Source organism: Fukomys damarensis, unplaced genomic scaffold (genome assembly GCF_012274545.1).
Source record: "Fukomys damarensis isolate Sample0158 unplaced genomic scaffold, DMR_v1.0_HiC HiC_scaffold_22, whole genome shotgun sequence".
Lineage (NCBI taxonomy): Eukaryota > Metazoa > Chordata > Mammalia > Rodentia > Bathyergidae > Fukomys > Fukomys damarensis.
Genome location: NW_022900934.1, coordinates 14,088,372 through 14,106,406, shown reverse-complemented (window position 1 = coordinate 14,106,406; position 18,035 = coordinate 14,088,372). Strand labels below are relative to the sequence as shown.

At 51.2% G+C, this 18,035-nt stretch overlaps 1 protein-coding gene across 1 annotated transcript in view; it reads left to right on the top strand.

Annotated features, from left to right (window-relative positions):
• Positions 1-18,035, top strand: part of Slc12a5 (solute carrier family 12 member 5) — a 39,833-nt gene that overhangs the window by 15,009 nt on the left and 6,789 nt on the right. Inside the window, exons 4-20 of the mRNA XM_010626286.1 lie at positions 223-296; positions 2,729-2,823; positions 3,158-3,289; positions 3,622-3,768; positions 4,286-4,340; positions 4,807-4,937; positions 6,985-7,226; positions 7,913-8,124; positions 9,741-9,911; positions 10,198-10,296; positions 10,494-10,551; positions 12,711-12,885; positions 13,632-13,750; positions 14,052-14,150; positions 15,079-15,198; positions 15,543-15,647; positions 16,772-16,940. Coding sequence (XP_010624588.1) covers positions 223-296; positions 2,729-2,823; positions 3,158-3,289; positions 3,622-3,768; positions 4,286-4,340; positions 4,807-4,937; positions 6,985-7,226; positions 7,913-8,124; positions 9,741-9,911; positions 10,198-10,296; positions 10,494-10,551; positions 12,711-12,885; positions 13,632-13,750; positions 14,052-14,150; positions 15,079-15,198; positions 15,543-15,647; positions 16,772-16,940 — 2,203 coding nt within the window. The remainder of the gene's footprint in view (positions 1-222; positions 297-2,728; positions 2,824-3,157; positions 3,290-3,621; positions 3,769-4,285; positions 4,341-4,806; positions 4,938-6,984; positions 7,227-7,912; positions 8,125-9,740; positions 9,912-10,197; positions 10,297-10,493; positions 10,552-12,710; positions 12,886-13,631; positions 13,751-14,051; positions 14,151-15,078; positions 15,199-15,542; positions 15,648-16,771; positions 16,941-18,035) is intronic.

Genomic DNA, 18,035 nt, shown 5'->3' with positions numbered 1-18,035 from the left:
CTGCGCTCAAGGCCCGCGCGGTCACCATGGAGACCGGCGCAGGGCTGCCTAGTTACTCAGGGTCTCGGGCCCCAAGGCCCCCTTCCTGTCCCCGAGGCGCTACTCACCCCGCAAAGGAGGAGGGGCTTAGGAGGGGGCGAGAAAGGCCGAGCAGAAGGGCTCTCCTGTCTGGTGGTCCTGGCCCTAACCGGACGCTTCTGGGAGAGGCACCTAGCCTCACAGGAGACCCAGCGACCCCCAAATCTTGCGGCTGAGGGAGGGGTACAGGGTGAGCAGCCTGGGCGGGCGGACACCAGGTATGCTAATAATCATAATTGTCATAGCAGCAATAGCTACACTCCGTGTGAATGGCTCACCATATGCATTATTCCACTTAATTCCCACAAGCACTCTATAAGTTAAGCTTGTTTAGTTTCCCTTTGCAAAGAAGAAAACAAGCTTAGAAAGTGGTTTGCTCAAGGGGAAGACACAGCTGGGCCTGGAACCTAGGTCTCCCTTACTCCTGCTCTTTTCCTTCACCATCATGTCTAATCAGCCTCTGTAGTCCCCACAATAGCGTGATGAGAACAGAACACCTTTTTTTCAGCATTTTGAGGAGGGGGTATTCACCTCATTTTTACTGTTCTCTAGCCTGAGACAGCTGTCTTGAAACCTTGGGGTCAGAAAGGGAGACCCTGGGGAATTTACCTCAGAAGATTATTTCCTGAGCATCTATTATGTGCTGGGTTCCCACAGGAAGGATGGGATTCCCAGGAACAGTTCCTGTTATTCTCAGGAACTCACATTTCAGGTAGAGGTGGTGGCAGGAGACCGACTGGTGGTGGATTTCAGGAATTACTTCCCCCCTACCCCAGTTTTTAGGATGGGATTGCATTTAAAACAGGGAGAGGTCATGCTCTGGAGATTGGCCCTGGCTGGGTGGCTGAAGCCATTTCCCAGAAGGTAGGGAGAAGGGTTGAGCAGATTTGGACAGATAGGGGTAGGAGAGAAGGCTGCTGAGAGATGAAGAGACAGGAGAGGTACCTTCACTTGGCTTTGGTCAGGGGGGATTCTTTCCGAGTCCATAGAGCTGACTACTGCTAGGATTCAGCCTTGGAACCGAGGAAGGCCGGGAGACAAGGGAATGTGCCTATGGAGGCCTCTGTTCTGGTAACAGTATCTTGCTGAGATACCCAGGCTGGCCTTGAACTTGTGATCCTCCTGCCTCAGCCTCCAAAGTAGTGCGATTACAAGTGTGTGTCACCACAGCCAGCTCTCTACTGAGGTCTTTTATGTCTTTCTGAAAGGACTCTTCCCTTGATTCCAAGAGACTTTCTCCATGAGTCATCTCTTCGAGGCACATGGCTTGACACACCACACACATTTACACAAGATTTCCCCTTTCTCCTGCTCAGCCTTGGTCCTGTTCCATACGTATATCCAGGTGACTTCTGGATGTATCTATGTGAGAGCCCTACAGTACCTCACCCTCAGCTAAATACAGTACCTGCCCTTCCCCCAGACTCCTGCTAATCTCCTCTCCAAATTTATTATCACCCACACTTTTACCCATGCTAGAAACTCTAGGCATTAGGCTGGATTCTTGCCCTCCTCCCCAAATGCCTGGCAAGGAAATGTGCCTGTGATTGCTCCATGTTGCTATGGTCTGGATCAGTATCAGCCCGTGCTTGCACCATTGAGTTTCTGGTTTGTGTATTTGCTGACAGAATGATTGTTCTAAAACACAACTCTGCTCATGGCATTTCTTTCCCCGAAACTTCGCTGGCTGTCCATCATCCTCCGGGTGAGGTCCAGATTTTTTAAGATGGCCTGCTAATTGTTTAAAAACCCTGTCCACACTTACCTTCCAAGGTCTATCTTTCCTCACTCCTCTCCTGATTCTTCAGCCTCCCAGTTTGCCCCTTCCTCAAACTCCATCCGATCAGACTTGAGCTTCTCGGAGCCACTCTGTTCGCTCTCGCCTCTGGGCCATCGAACACGCTGTTCCACTTTTCTCTCTGCCTGGAACACCCTCCCTGCCTCCGTCCCAGTCTAGCTCTTACTCATCCTTCAGCTCTCAGCTAACACGTCACTTCCTCTGGGAAGCCTTCTGTGACCTCCCAGGCTGGGCTGAGTGCCCTCTTGTGTTCTCACAGTGCCACGCTCACCTCCTCTCCTAGACTATCAATCCGGTTGGAAATTCCTGGTGGCTGCTTTGTGTCCTCTGGCCTTAGCTGATTCCTTGAGGGCAGGGGTAGTGCCTTATTCTGTGCTCTGCTCCCCCCACTGCCCACGCCAGTATTGGCAGTTGGTGGACATTCAGTGGACGGAGATGAGTGAGAGACAGGCTATGGCACAAGGGGCCGTAGAGTACCCTCAGGCGGAGTCTCAGGCTGCAGTGTTCTCTGTCTTCCTTCTCAAGAAAGAACATGTACCCGCCCTACAACTCCAAGATGGACCTAGTTGTGTTCCATAGTGGCACTCTAGGGAGTCTTGGGCTGCAATGGTGAAAGAAATAGGATTCTCCAGAGCAAGAAATCACTCGTATGTCCATTGAGTATGCAATAAATATGCCAGGCATTGTATTGGGCTCTCTGCAATGCTGTCTGCTAAAATCCTGCAAAGAAGGTAGTATAAGCCCCATTTCCCCCAGCGTGCAAACCAAGGTTCAGAGAGTTAACAGCTGTGTGCCAGAGTGGATGGAGGACAAATGGTTTGCGCCAGACCCCTGACTCCTCTGCCTTCTCAGGTGACGGCAACCCCAAGGAAAGCAGCCCCTTCATCAACAGCACAGACACAGAGAAAGGAAAGGAGTACGATGGCAAGAACATGGCCCTGTTTGAGGTGGGCTGCTAGGGCTGTTGGACCCTGCTCAGAGCTGCTCCCTCCTTCCCTTGGGAAGAGTATCCCTCTCCATCCCTCCTTATGTTCGCCTTCTTCCTTCACACTCCCCTACCTTCTTCTTCCTCTCTGCCTTTACCCCATCTACTCCCTGCCCCCTCTCCTCATCCCACCAAGTCCTTTTTCCTGTCCCTCCTACCTATTCCTCTTCCTTTCCCATCTTCTAACTTCAGTGGTTTTACCCTTTTGCCCCCACCCTCTGCTCCCTACCATCCAGTCACCCCACCCCTCTCACGGGCCCCCAGCCTCCTAACACACTGGCTCCCTTCCTCTGTAGGAGGAGATGGACACCAGTCCCATGGTGTCCTCCCTGCTCAGTGGCCTGGCCAACTACACCAACCTGCCCCAGGGAAGCAGGGAGCACGAAGAGGCAGAAAACAATGAGGGTGGAAAAAAGAAGCCGGTGCAGGTGGGGCCTGGGGAGAAGGGGTGGGGGAGGAAGGGTGGGAAAGAAACAAGATCCAAATGGAGGGATGGGTGATAGAGGCAAAGAGATGGGATCTGGGGGCTGGGAGAGGGGAAGGAGTGAGAGGTGGAGGGAGGAGATGGCTTGCAGATGGGTAGCGGAGGCAGAGGGATGGGCAGCAGGGCTTGGAGGAGAGGAGGGAAAGGGTATAAAAATCAGGGAAGAGGGATGAAGGGCTGAGGAGGGGGAGTGGGGGGAGGGTCGTGGAGGAGGAGTGGGCTGGGGTGTTGGTAATAAAAAGGGGCTGCAGAGACTGACGTTGGCTTCCCTGGCAGGCCCCACGCATGGGCACCTTCATGGGCGTGTACCTCCCATGCCTGCAGAACATCTTCGGCGTCATCCTCTTCCTGCGCCTCACTTGGGTGGTGGGAATTGCAGGGATCATGGAGTCCTTCTGCATGGTCTTCATCTGCTGCTCCTGTGTGAGTGACCCCCCGCCAGCAGGCTTGGTAGAGGCCTGGGGGTGGGAGGTGGGAGGGTAGAAGCACGAGCCCTGAGCTTTTAGTGGAAACCACTGCGTATGATCTTTAGCGTAGATTAGGTCTGACTGGCCCTTCCTGCCTCTCAGAGGCTTGGTCCTGATGGCTACTAACCAGGTTTCACCTGGATCTGCGTGTGTGCGTGTTCTGCTCTTCTGTAGATGAAGAGATGAGGACTAGAGAAACGGAGCCTCAGGTCAGGCAGCTGGTCAGGGGCCAAGCTGGGGTTTCCAGAGCTCTCTGGTGCTGTAGCTTCTGCTCCTTCCATTCGCACGGTGAATAAGAGGTTTTTGTGAGAAAAAGGACTTGGCACAAGTCAAAGTTGGAACAGGCCCATGAAGAAGCTCAGCAGAAGAGAACTTGTGGGTTTGGCTGGTGTTTATGGGGTATATGGCTTGGCCTCCACCCAGGCCACTGTGGCCCCCAGCAGCTGCTGCTCTGATGGTCTCTTTCCTCACAGACGATGCTCACGGCCATTTCCATGAGTGCGATTGCAACCAATGGTGTTGTGCCTGGTATGTGCCTGGGGTCTCTGGGGAGGAGGAAGGGGCCTGATGGTTGGATGAATGGACAGTGCCCTGGGATTTGAGGGTCCTCAAGACCCAAGAGAAGCAATATTGCAGACCCGGGGGCTGGGCTGTGACTGTTTAAGGGTTGGGAGGAGCTCACTGGGGAGGGAGAGGGAAGCAGTTGCTGGTGCTGAATAAGGCAATGGCAGCCCTCCACCCTCAGCCTGAGACCCTCTTCACCATTCCATTTTCTGAGCCATGACCTCCTACAGGGGTAATTAGCAACATGGTAATTAGCACTGCAAAATCCATGCAGAGAGGTTGGCTGGGTTTCCCAACAGTCCCCTTTCTGGGGGCTGCAGCCTGAAGCCCAGTGCAGCCCTCTTCTATTCTCTGTCACTGAGCCCCCATCACCCCGTAGAGGAGCCCAGTGCCTCACCACCCTCTTGCTGATACTAGGCTTTCTCTGCAGCTGGTGGCTCCTACTACATGATTTCCAGGTCTCTGGGCCCAGAGTTTGGGGGCGCCGTGGGCCTCTGCTTCTACCTGGGCACCACCTTTGCTGGGGCCATGTACATCCTGGGTACCATCGAAATCCTGCTGGTGAGAGGGGCAGAGGAGGAGGTGTGGGGTCCCAGGCTGTCAGTCAATTAACCAACACTCTCTGGAACCTCCTGTAGGCAAGGCCACTCAGTAAGGCCATAGAGAAATCAGATGTGGTTCTGTCTCAAAAGAGTGCCCAGTCTAGTTGGGGAGACAAGATACAATAATTATGTAACACAGACAGCTGTCGTTTGTCAGGCACCCACTGAGCTCTCAGCATAGTTCCAAGTACTTTACAGTCATTATCTTGAATCATTCCAAGGTTTAAGTATTATGATGCCCATTTCACAAATGACAAGCTCAGAGACATGGGACGATTTGCTGAAGGTCACTCAGCTCTCCGGAAGGTGGTGGAAGGTGGATTGAAATAATCGTAGAAAGAATAGTGGTAAAGCCATGCAGTAGCTGCCTGCCACACACAGGGGCTGTGCTGGGTACCCTAAGAATGTTAACTATAGAGGGCTGATAGCTATGGGGCTGCTAACAAGAAAAGTTATGTGAGGACCCGTGCAGAGAGCAGTGAGGAGGACTGACTGATGCGCTGTGCTCCAAGACCGGAGATGCTGGCTTAGGTCTCTGCTCCTCACGCTTTTCTGTAGGGTGGGTGCTGGTGAGGGTTCTCTGGTTTATAGAAAACAGGGATGATGTTTCCTCACCACTTACCCTGTTTAGCCCCAAGGCTTGCAGCATATCATTTAGTTTTGCCCTCTCGTGAGTTAGAAGGTAGCCATTTACAGAGGAGGAAAGCAAGGCTTCCAGAGCTGTGCCTTTCTGATGCCAAAACCTGTACTCGAGCACCACACTGCCCCGGAGAAGCAGAACTGGAGTGCAGTAGTCCCTGGTTTCAAGGCAAGACAGAAGGGGCCAAGGGTGGAGAGGATGAATGGGGAGCCAAAGGCCCGAGGAGCAAATGGTGGGAGAAGAATAATAAGCCTTTGTGACTTTTAAGAAATTAAGTATTTAAAATGTGCTATAAAGGAAATTCGGGGCTGTGTATGTGGCTGAGTGATAGAGCGCTTGCTTAGCACACACAGGGTCTTGAGTTTGGTACCCGGCACCATAGGTAAATAAATAACTGTTATACAATTGTATAACATTGGAAAAATATCAAAGTAAAGAAAACATGTAAGAGAGAAAAACAATCACCCAAAGAACATCACCATCGAACATTTAGGTGTATTTGCTTTGAGTTTTTATTTTTCTGTGTGATACGGTATTCTGTCTCTGTAAAATATAACTTCTTACCATAAACATTTCCCTAAACAACTGAAAATTCTCTCATGAATATCACTTGTAAGTGAAAATAACTTTTGTATCAACATAAACATAATACTTAGTATAGAGATTTTAGAAGATGCAGATGTACAAAAAGAATAATTATCCACAGTTCAGTTTCAGGGAAAAGCACTGTTAACAGTTTGATGTTCCTACAAGCACACATACAGAAACAAAACACACGTATAAGTATTTTCACAGATAAATTTACAAAAATGAGAAAATAATTCACTTTAAAATAACTTGATTTTGCTCACCCTATATAACATAGCAAGGTGTTTTATTTTTGGTGCTGGGAATTGAACCCAGGTCTTGTGTGCATGCTAAATACTCAATCTACCATTAAGATACATCCCAGCCTTGTGCCATTTTTTTGACAGCTCAGTAGTTTTGGGGGAACATCATAATTTCTTTACCCAACCTCTAGTAATGAGCATTTGACTCCTTTCCATCTTTCTGTAAGAAATAATAAAATAGTAAATAATCGTTAATAATAACTAATAACAAATGAATACAAATAAATAGTTGTTCCTAACAACTTTGCTCCCATTGTTTAAGAAAATTGCACCACAGTCCTTCAGGCCAGGCCAGGCCTTGCTTAGCCCTTCCCCCATCACTGGGTGTCACATCCCATATTATATTGCGTGATGTGCTGTGACTGGTATTCCTTTTTCCCCGAATCCCTGCCCAAACTTTAGACTGTTTCCCTGAGGTGATCCTCAGCTGGTCCTCAGTGGGCCACTCGCCTGACCTTCTTGTCCATTTCCTGCAGGCTTATCTTTTCCCCGCTATGGCCATCTTCAAGGCAGAAGATGCCAGTGGGGAGGCAGCAGCCATGTTGAACAACATGCGTGTTTATGGCACCTGTGTGCTCACCTGTATGGCCACCGTGGTATTTGTGGGTGTAAAGTACGTCAACAAGTTTGCCCTGGTCTTCCTGGGTTGTGTCATCCTCTCCATCTTGGCCATCTATGCTGGGGTCATCAAGTCAGCCTTTGACCCGCCCAACTTCCCGTGAGTGCTGCCTATCTGAGCCGAAGGCATTATCCTCTTCTCTCCTTGACTCCATTTCAGGGTCTCTGCACCAGTCTCTGCCAAGCCCCCTCCCTATCCCCATGTCTCAGAGCCTGAGTGATGTGGGTTGTGGGAGCCACCTGCCCTGGGAGGGAAAATCTCCCCTGGCTTGACGACAGTTTTTTCAGGGTGGAATAGCTTTTCAGGGGGTGGGAACGATTTTCCATGTGAGTGTCAACAGATTAGTTGGCCTTAAGAAGTTAATGTAAATGACTTCTGAAAGGGTAGGGGGAAATTTCCTGGATGGGACAGTCTTCTGGAATGCAACAAACGTAGTGTTGGAAAAGTTCTCCAGGATGGGTAAAGACAGAGAAGAGAGGGTTCAGGGTTTAGATCCCTGTTGGTTTTGCCACTTTTCCTAGGGCTGGGATTCCACTGGCCAAGAGGACCAGCTCCTGGAGACCGTTGTCCATGGTGCTGAAAGAGCATCTTATGTAGTGGTTCTCCACCTTGGCGCCACATCAGAGACGTTTGAAGACCTTTGCTGGGCTCCATCCAAATTAAAACAGACTCTCTGGATGTGGGTCCCTAGTATCTTTGTCTTTGAAGGTCCCCCAGAGGTTTTTGTTTTGAAGTCAGGGCAAGGTCACGTCCCTCCCATCTTCCTTGCTTATTTTTCTCCCTAGGATCTGCCTTCTGGGAAACCGCACACTGTCTCGCCATGGCTTTGATGTCTGTGCCAAGTTGGCTTGGGAAGGAAATGAGACGGTGACCACACAGCTCTGGGGCCTCTTCTGCTCCTCCCGCTTCCTCAATGCCACCTGTGATGAGTACTTCAACCGAAATAATGTCACGGAGATCCAGGGCATTCCTGGTGCTGCCAGTGGCCTCATCAAAGGTCTGGGGGAGGAAAGAGGGCTGGTATCCAGGGAGAACCACAGGGGTTGTAGGTTAGGTAGTCAGGGTTAAGAGGCCCTTCATAGGACAGCAGTTAAATTCAATCAGCTTTAATTGAGCACCTGCTTTGGGCCATGTTCTGTTCTTGGCATCATGGGAGGGTAGAGATTAAAAAGGAGAACTAGGCATGGTGGCATATGTCTGTAATCCCAGCACTTGGGAGGCAGAGGCAGGAGGAATGCCATGAGTTCAAAGCAAGCCTGGGCTACACAGTGAGTTTAAAGTCAGCCTGAACTATATAGTGAGAACTTGTCTCAAACTAAAAATCAAAATAAAAAGGGGAGAGTATTCATCACTAATAGGGAAGTCACCAATTTAAAAAGCATTCAGTAAGTACCTACTAAGTACCTAGCATCATGATAAGTAGTAGGAACACATAATAAAATAAGTCGCAGTCCTTGGCCTCAAGGAGTCTAGTGACAGAGACAGATGTATTAGCAAATAAATTATGACAGAAGTAGATGTGTACTCATTGAACAGAGAGCTCTCAAGGGAGAGAGTGCTTTTGTGTATCAGGTGAGAAGACTAGGTTTCCTGTATTCACTTGAGATTTTTGAAGGCCACATAAGAGATCATCAGTTATATAGGGAAATAAGGGAATCACAAATCAAAGAACAGCTGGTTTAGTGCCTGCAGACAGAGAACAGCGTATTGTGTGCTCCCAATCACAGGTAATGCGGTATGGCTGGGCATAAATTGCAAAGGAGGGAGGACAAGAAATGATGTCGGAGAGCCTGCATGAACCAGAGCATGGCAGGCCTCGGAAGCTGTGCTGAAGAGTTTAGGCTGCATCTTGAAGGCAGTCAGAGCCCAGGAGGAGGCTGGTACTGTGAGCCCAGGAAATAGATGACAGTTGCCTTAACTAGAGAGATGGAAAGATATCAGTGGGAATGGGACAGAGGTTTCTATTCAGGGCTGTTTTGCCACCTGGGATGCATTTGGTAGAGTTTTGGTTATTGAAACTGGGGTGTTACTGCCTTTAGTGGGAAGAAGCCAAGATGTTGCTAAATAGTCTACACGTACAGGGCTGTAAGACAGCCTTCCACAGCAAAGAATCGCCTAGCCCGACATGTCACTAGTGCCGAGGGGGAGCCACACTGGAAAGGAGAGAAGAGGTGTCCTTGACATATTCAGGAGTGGTAATGGGCAGAAAGTAGAGAGGTGTTGAGGTGGGGGAAGGGGCACAGGAGCCATTGAGAGCCACGCCAAGGTGTCTGAATGACAGGGACGCTATTACTGAGATAAGAGAAGCAGAAAAGGTCGGAAGGAATGATAAGATCAGTTTGGGGTATACTGAGTCACTCTGGGGTAGGTCTTTATGTGTCTGCCTACCTCACTAAATTGGACTGTTCGAGCACCAGCACTGAGTCCAATTTATCTCTGACATCCCTGGCCCAGAGCAGAAGCTCAAGAAGTGTTGGTGGAAACAAAACACAGTCACGGGGAGTGAGATGTGGTTGGCCTTCACCTTTACTTTTTGCTTACCCTACCCCCTGCTACCAGAGCTCTGGTCCTCTGACTTCTGGCCTTCCTCCTGAGAGTTCTGTCTCCCCACAGAGAATCTGTGGAGCTCCTACCTGGCCAAGGGGGTGATTGTGGAGAGACGCGGGATGCCCTCGGTGGGCCTGCCGGACGGCAACCCCATCGACATGGATCACCCCTATGTCTTCAGCGATATGACCTCCTACTTCACCCTGCTGGTTGGCATCTACTTCCCCTCAGTCACAGGTGAAGGGGAGCACAGAGGGTGGGGGACTCTGCCTGGGAGTGAACGGGCAGGAGAGAGGCAGTGGTGAGGTTGGGAACTCTTATCTAAAAATCCCCTCAAGTAAGCAGGAGCCAACGTTCAGTTGGACAGATGAGGAGATGGAGGCTGGAACAGGCCTATGATCTTACACGAATCAGTATGCCGGGACTAGGTCCGGGCTCCCTGGCTCTGAGATCCGTCCTTTCTCTTCTCTCCGTCTGGTGTCTGGTGACCTGGCCCTTGTCTGAGCTGCTCCTCTGTTCCCAGGGATCATGGCCGGCTCTAACCGCTCTGGAGACCTGCGGGATGCTCAGAAGTCCATCCCCACTGGCACCATCCTGGCTATCGCCACCACCTCTGCTGTCTGTATCCTGCACTGCTGGGCAGGGAGCACCCTGGATGGGGAGAGTTGGGGGTTGGGCAGCTGAAGTTGTGGCCTACCTGGTGGTTCAGGAGAAGTTGCGTGCGTGCGTGCATGCGTGCGTGCATGCGTGCGTGCATGTGTGTGCGCGCGCATGCACACGCGCTCTACTTTGGGGCTGCTCCTTCATCCTGTGCTGCAGATATCAGCTCCGTTGTTCTGTTTGGGGCCTGCATTGAAGGAGTCGTCCTACGGGACAAGTAAGTCAGAGAATTAGGGTTGCTCCTGTTCTGAGGGAGGGGTGGGCACCTGAGGCTGAGCTCTGGGAAACAGACTTGGCAGGGGTGCTGGGCTTGTGGGAGGGAGGCCACTAGGGTCATTTGCAAACTCACCTTATCATTGTATTTTTTCTTTCTTATGTTATTCCAGATCAGGAGGCTTGAGTGATGCCTCATTTCCTTTAGGATACTGATATTTTCTTTTTTGTTTATTTAAAATCTTAATTTATCAACATTTACTGGGCGTTTATATGTTGCTCACTGTCTAAGGCTGTAGGGGGAGCAAAGATAAATAACACACAGTTTTTGTCCTAAAGGAGTTCTTTGGGGATGGTGACTGCACTTGCTAAAAGGTTTTAAATGCAGTGCAGTAAGGGGCCGGGGATTTAGCTCAGTGGTTCTGGTGACTATCTCGCAAGCACAAGGACCTGAGTTCAATCCTCAGTACCAAAAAAAAAAAAAAAAAAAAAAAAAAAAAAAAAAAAAAAAAGAAAGAAAAGGCAGTGCAGTAAGAGTAGCTATAAATAAGACCATGGGGGTACGGGAGCTCATGGAGGACCACAGTCTGGTCCTCTGGAGACTGAGAAAGGTTTCCCAGATGAGGTGGGGTTGGAAGGGTCTTATGCATCTTAAAGTTGGTCTTCTTCCAAGCACAAATCGAGAATATTTGAAAAGACTATTACATCTGTAAAGCACACGGACAGACTTTTTTCTTTGTCATTATTCTCTAAGCAGTATGGCACAACAGCTATTTACATAGTGCTCACATTATGTTAGATGCTGCTAAGTAATCCCAGGATGATTTAATCCCAGGAGAATGCACGTAGGATATGTGCAAATATTATACCATTTTGCAGAAGACACTGAGCATCCCAGATTTTGGTATCATACAGGGGGTCCTGGAACCAGCCTCTCTGAAGAGTGAGGGACGGCTGTGTCTCATTCATCCTTTCAATTTTCAGTGCCGAGCAGAGATTAGGCAACTAGGATGGGGGCCAGCACGAAGTGTGTTTCTGCATATATGTGCACTCGTGTGGCTGTAAACAGTTCAGTGCCCCGCAAGCCCTCCTAAAGGCCAAGTGTGCTCACTATGAGCAGGGGAAGGGAGGAGGTCTCACTGCAGAATGGCTTTCCACGCAACCCTGGCATCTGTAAGGTAATGTATGGGAGGGGGGTGAGGCTGGAGACCTAGGCTGGAGCCAGGACGGAGGCGACACTACGGCTTTACTTTATTATTAGTATTCAAATGGAGGACACCCAGAAAGGTTTTAAACAGAGTAACGACCCGGTCAAATGGGCAGTTTGCATATATTATACCTGTTCTAGGGCAGTCTGACCTCTACTTCCTTTAATCACAGAGCACCCACAAAACAGCAAGGAATGTGGCGGGTCATGTTCAACAGCTCTCCCTCTGGTTTTTGGACTCTTTCACCAATGGTCCTTTTAAGCCCATCTCTAGCCACAGAGTTCTTCACCTGCCGAGGCAGCATCTTTCAGTTTTTATTTTCTTTCCATCATTTCTTTCTTTTTTTCTTTTCTTTTAATTAATCAGTCTCACTATGCTGCCCAGGCTGGTCTTACATTCCTGGGCTCAAGCTCTCCTCTTGCCTTGGCCTCCTAAGTAGCTGGGACTATAGTGTGTGTGGTCCACTGAGTCCAGTTCGCATCCTCTCTTTTGAGACAGTGCTGTTGTTAGAGAATTCTTTTCTTTGGTTCTTGTAGCATCACTTTGTGATGAGGCCAGAGTGCCATTTTTCACATGGGGACCCAGATCCTAACAGTCTCAGGATGATGTGATACTAACACTCAGCCGTTGACTAGAATCACATTGGCGCCCCGTCCTGGCCATGGTGTAAGCGTGTTACATGTTGTACCTCCTTCCCCCCGCCCTCACCAATTGTATGAGATAGGCTTCTAGTAAATGTTTTCCAGCTATGAAAACTGAAGCTCAGTGACTTGCTCAAGGCCACTCAGGCAGGACGTGCCCAGGACATTTGGAGCTTTTCTCGCATCTGAGCCTGCAGAGCCCAACTCTGTGGTCCACAGAGTTAGTCCTGCAGTTGGTGTGGGGAGAGCCACCCTGGAAATCCAGGTAGCAATGCTCACTTGGCATCTCCTGTGCCCTTACTGCTTTACTCCAGGTTTGGTGAAGCTGTGAATGGCAACCTGGTGGTGGGCACGCTGGCCTGGCCATCACCTTGGGTCATCGTCATCGGATCCTTCTTCTCCACCTGTGGGGCTGGGCTGCAGAGCCTCACGGGGGCTCCACGTCTGCTGCAGGCCATCTCCCGGGATGGCATAGTGCCCTTCCTGCAGGTCAGTGTGGGCAGCAAGGCAGTCTCACCCAGTAGCTCCGCTGGCCAGGCCCCGGCCCAGGGGCTACACAGTGAATGAGGACCACTGCTAGCCTTGAGCTGCCCCCACTTCTGCCCAGTACTACACTGAGAGGAATGGGTGGACTTTAGTTGGGGTTTGGCCCATGGTCGGTCCATCTCTCTGAGCATTTTCTACTTTCAGGGGAAAAATAAGTGTCCTTCTTCTAGCCCCAGAGGTTGGTCAGGGACTTAGAGAGAGAGTCAGAGGGCAGGAAGAGAGTGGTTCTTTTTTTTGAGACAGGGTCTCATTATGTAGTTGAGACTGACCTGGAACTCACTATGTAGCCCAGGCTGGTCTCAAACTCACAACGATCCTCCTGCCTCAGCCTCCCGAGTGCTGGGATTACAGGCGTGCGCCACCATGCCCAGCGAGAGTGGTTCTTTCCATGATGCTTAAAACAAAGATTTATGAAGCGCACAGTCACGGCTGCTTGCTGGCTCCTGATGGCTCCTCTCCCATCTGCACTACTGGAGTGTCTTTTCCCTTCAGGGGTCAATTGAACTTTACTGAACTGCAGTGCCAGTATCAGGTGGCAAAAGCCTGCTATCCCCATGGGTTTCTTAGAGGATGAGAACACATCTCACTGGTTGTAGGATTCCTGCCTGTACTTCACTGGTTCCCAAGATTGGGGGAGAGAGACAAGTCCTCAAGGTCTTGGTACCCCATTATGGTTGCTTTGTCCCCAGGTCTTTGGCCATGGCAAAGCCAATGGAGAACCAACCTGGGCACTGCTGTTGACTGCTTGCATCTGTGAGATCGGCATCCTCATTGCCTCCCTTGATGAGGTTGCCCCCATCCTTTCCATGTGCGTATCTGACTTGTGTCTCCTCCTTAGGGCCACATGCTTCTCCACCTGGGTCCTCCAGCTGTGACCATGACAACCCACCCATGCTCCTTAATGCTCCAGGAAGTTTCTCACTGGTTGGAGAAGCCCATCCTGTTACATAGGGATTTACCCCCATACATGTCTGGATATGTTATAGGGGACCTGGCCTCTGACCCCTTCCTAAGCACCAGAGCATGATTTCCCCCTTTCTGTCCCTATGCCTTGTTTCTGTTTCTTTTGCCTTCTAGCATCTTTCTTTTGGGGTCTTTCTGTATTCTAGGTTCTTCCTGATGTGCTACATGTTTGTGAACCTGGCCTGTGCAGTGCAGACACTGCTGAGGACGCCCAACTGGAGGCCACGCTTTCGCTATTACCATTGGTGGGTGCCCTGTCCTGCCACCCACCCCACTAAAGCACCGGCCCCCACCCCAGCCAATTCCCTCCAGATCTAAATACCCCACACCTGAAGAAGATAACCATTTTTTCTAGTTTTGTAGCCCAACCAATATGAGAAAAGTCCTGGAGAAGGTCTGCTCACTGCCATGACTCATAATATAACACAACCTGAAACAGCCCACTGTAACCCCTTCCCTGTCACCTTACAGTATGGCACGGAGGTTAGAGTCAGCCTGAGCTGAATGACTGCACTTCCTGGCTTTCAGGTCTTGGGCTGATGTTGTAGCGTCTCAGCGCTTCAGTTTCCCCACTGTGATATGGGCACGGTCGCCACACCGCTGTCCTGGGGCTGTGCTGGGGATCATAGTGCTCGTGCGGGGGAGAGGCTCATTCCAAGATGGCTGCAGCTCTTCCTATCATGTATCACTGTACAGCTTTTCATGCCCACCACGGAGCTGCAGGAACAATCTGAGCTCAAGCAGGGGAAGGGACTAGCCCTGCCCAAGGGAGGCAGGGTTCAGCACAGTGGGCCACCCAGAAAGATAATGGTGTAAGGGGATTAGCACCTGCTTAGTTTGGGGTCTCTTTCTACGGTCTTCTGCTTCCAACTCCTCTAGAGATCCCCGTCCTAGAACCATCTGGCTAGGACTGTCGGGCCAGCTCAAAGGCACAGGGGCAGGGAGGTATGACTTGGGAGGTGGGTGGGGCATGGTGCCCTGGCTGGTTGCTGTTCATCCACAAGTTCCCTTAACCCCACGGTGCACATGGTGACAGTAGCGTGGGTGCCCTTAGACCTGACTGCGATTGCCCAAGTCTTGCTCAGGCTCTGTCCCACTAGACTCTCGCTGGAAGCCCAGCTTCAGTGACATCCCTGCCAGGGCTGAGAGACTGGGTCTCTCTGCATTGTCCAGGACCCTCTCCTTCCTGGGCATGAGCCTGTGCCTGGCCCTGATGTTCATCTGCTCCTGGTATTATGCACTGGTGGCCATGCTTATCGCCGGGCTCATCTACAAGTACATCGAGTATCGTGGGTGAGTGTGGGAAATGGGAGGAGAGGCTGAGGGGCAGGAGAGGTGACAGGTGTGGGATGAGGCAGGGAGGGGGGACAGGGCTGGGGTGGAGGGAAGGGTGATGCAGGGTGGGATTGGGACATGGGGACCAAGGCTTTGAGAAGTGGACAGAAAAGGTGAGAGAACAGATTCAGAAATGAGTTTCCAAGGAAACAGCTCAGGCTTGAGTGAGCCAGGTGGCAGGAGTGACAGGCTTATTGCTTCTGAGCCTGAGCTAGACGGCTGTGCCCGGGGGTGGCCCGTTCTGTGCGGATGGTTCTCCCAGGCACGCTCTGGCCTCATGCTGTCCCCTTCCTGGCCCCCAGGGCAGAGAAGGAGTGGGGTGACGGGATCCGAGGCCTGTCTCTCAGCGCCGCCCGCTATGCCCTCTTGCGCCTAGAGGAAGGGCCCCCGCACACCAAGAACTGGAGGTGAGTGGCATGGGCACAGGGGGCTCAGGGTAGGGACAGGAAAGGAGCGGGGGCCAGACTCATCCACTCGCTTCATTTTGCTGAGCGGCACCAGACGAGCCCAGCCTCGACCGACACCAAGGCCAAAATGAGTCTTGGACATTTATTCTCCCAAACCTGCCTACCGTGCCGTCCACCTGACCATCTACTCAGCTCTTTATTCAAAAATGCATGAAATGTGGCAGTCTGCCGCCCAGTCCCTGGGGGATGTAGTGAGGTCACAGTTCTGAGGAGATGGCACACAGAGCCTGTAAACATCGTATCTGTAGAGTTTACGCTCTCACTTTGACAGCAGTAGCATCTCTTAGGAATTTCTAGATTTTATTCATGTGAAGTCAGGAGCCAGAGATGCGCTCAGGCGTCACAGGAGGAACTGGAGTCAGAATCCTCCCCTCCTGCTTCTCAGCCTAGGTGTCTTCTACCTGCTTGCTTGGCCTGCCCAGTCCCTTCCCTGTCCCCCAGGTCCCACTATGGCAGGAGTAATGCTGCAACTCTGAGCTATGCGTAGGGCACTGTTGGCTTGCTCTTGTTGATGTTGACTAAACCAGGGCTTCCAGACACTGGAGCTTTGCGTTGCTTGTCTGGGAATTCTCCAGGGATCAGCACCTGGCCCAGAGTAGGTGCTTGGCAGGGTGGGTTGGATGAATGAATAAGTGGCTAAAGGAGGCAGGAAATGAATGGATGACTAGATGGAAGGACAGATCAATGTATATCCGCATAGGAGGGTAGGTGCTGGAATAGATGGCTGTGTCAGTGGATGGCAGATAAGTGAATTGGGGGCCACTGAGTGAGCAAGGTAAGTGTAGGTAAATTAATAAGGATGTGAGAGGATGACTGAAGCATAGAAAGGATGAGGGTGCGGTGGGATGGACAGAGAGATGGGTGGCGTAGATGGGTGGAGAGGTGGGTGGTGGATGGATATGTGGAGAGATGGGTGAAGGCTTTGTTATCCAAGGAAATGCATGGCTGGCTGGACGTTGAGCCAGATGAGTGGGTGATGGGGACAGGTGGGTGGGCACAGAGGACAGTGGCCCCGTGAGTGGTGGGTGGGTGGTTGGGGTCACCTGGCTCTGCACCCTCTTCAGGCCCCAGCTGCTGGTGCTGGTGCGTGTGGATCAGGACCAGAATGTGGTGCACCCGCAGCTGCTCTCACTGACCTCTCAGCTCAAGGCAGGGAAGGGCCTGACCATTGTGGGCTCTGTCCTCGAGGGAACCTTCCTGGACAACCATCCTCAGGCGCAGCGGGCAGAGGAGGTGAGCACAGTACTGGGGGTGGGGAGGCCAGGGCACTCAGGAAGTCAGTCTCAGCCCCTCTGTACTGTCCTTCCTTATACCTTTGGACCAAAGGGGGCTCAGGGTTTCTGTCTCCTTTCTTAGAAGAGGAGCCTGAGGGCCCGGGGACTGAGTTCCTTAAAATTCAACCTACAGAACCAAAGAGCACCAGAGCGAAAGGGATCATTTTATGGATAAGGAAACTGAGGCTTAGAGAAGTCAGGTCACTGAAGGACAAACAACTGAGACCAAATTAGGGCTGCTTGACACCCACTCCAGCCTTCTTCCTGCCAAAGTATAAATATTTCATTCTTTTTTGGTATCGGGGATCGAACTCGGGTCCTTGCACTTGCAAGGCAAGTGGCGGAACCACTGAGCTAAATCCCCGGCCAAAGTATAAGCATTTCAAAGTGTTTTCACATCTGTTGCCTCTTTCAAAACTTATACTGCATGAAGTTGGAAGGGTGAGTACCCACAGTCAACTGATGAAGCAACCGAGGTACACAGAGGGAAAGCAGTTTGTGGAAAGTCAGAAAGCTGGTCAGAATCCTAGGCAGGTCCCTGGCTCTATGTCACCTGCTTTTGGCTCCATCCCGGGTCTACACCCGCAGGGCAGCACACAGAGCTCATGTGGGCTGAGGTAGCCCGTACCTGTATCAGGTGCTTGAGGGGAGTTTGAACCCACAGGCAGTAGAGGAAGTAGGTGGATGAATCAGGCCTTTCTCCTCTCATGGCTGTGGCTGGGAGTGGAGACAGAAAAAGGGGCCTGAGGGAGTTGGGGTGAGGCAGGGGAGGGGCACACCTGATGGCTTGTGACAGTTGTTGTTTCTGCCTCACTGAGCCATCCACACCAATCCCAATCCGTCAGGACCCAGAGCTGGAGGCCAGCACTAGTCAGGAGAATTCAACATGCTGTGTGTGAATGAGCTGCGGACCAGGCACTGGGCTAGGCATGGGGCAGATGGAGATGTTTAAGAGCAAGCTCCCAGGCCCGGGGATTTAGCTCAGTGGTTCTGCCACCTGCCTTGCAAGCACGAGGACCTGAGTTCGATCCCCAGCACCCAAAAAAAAAAAAAA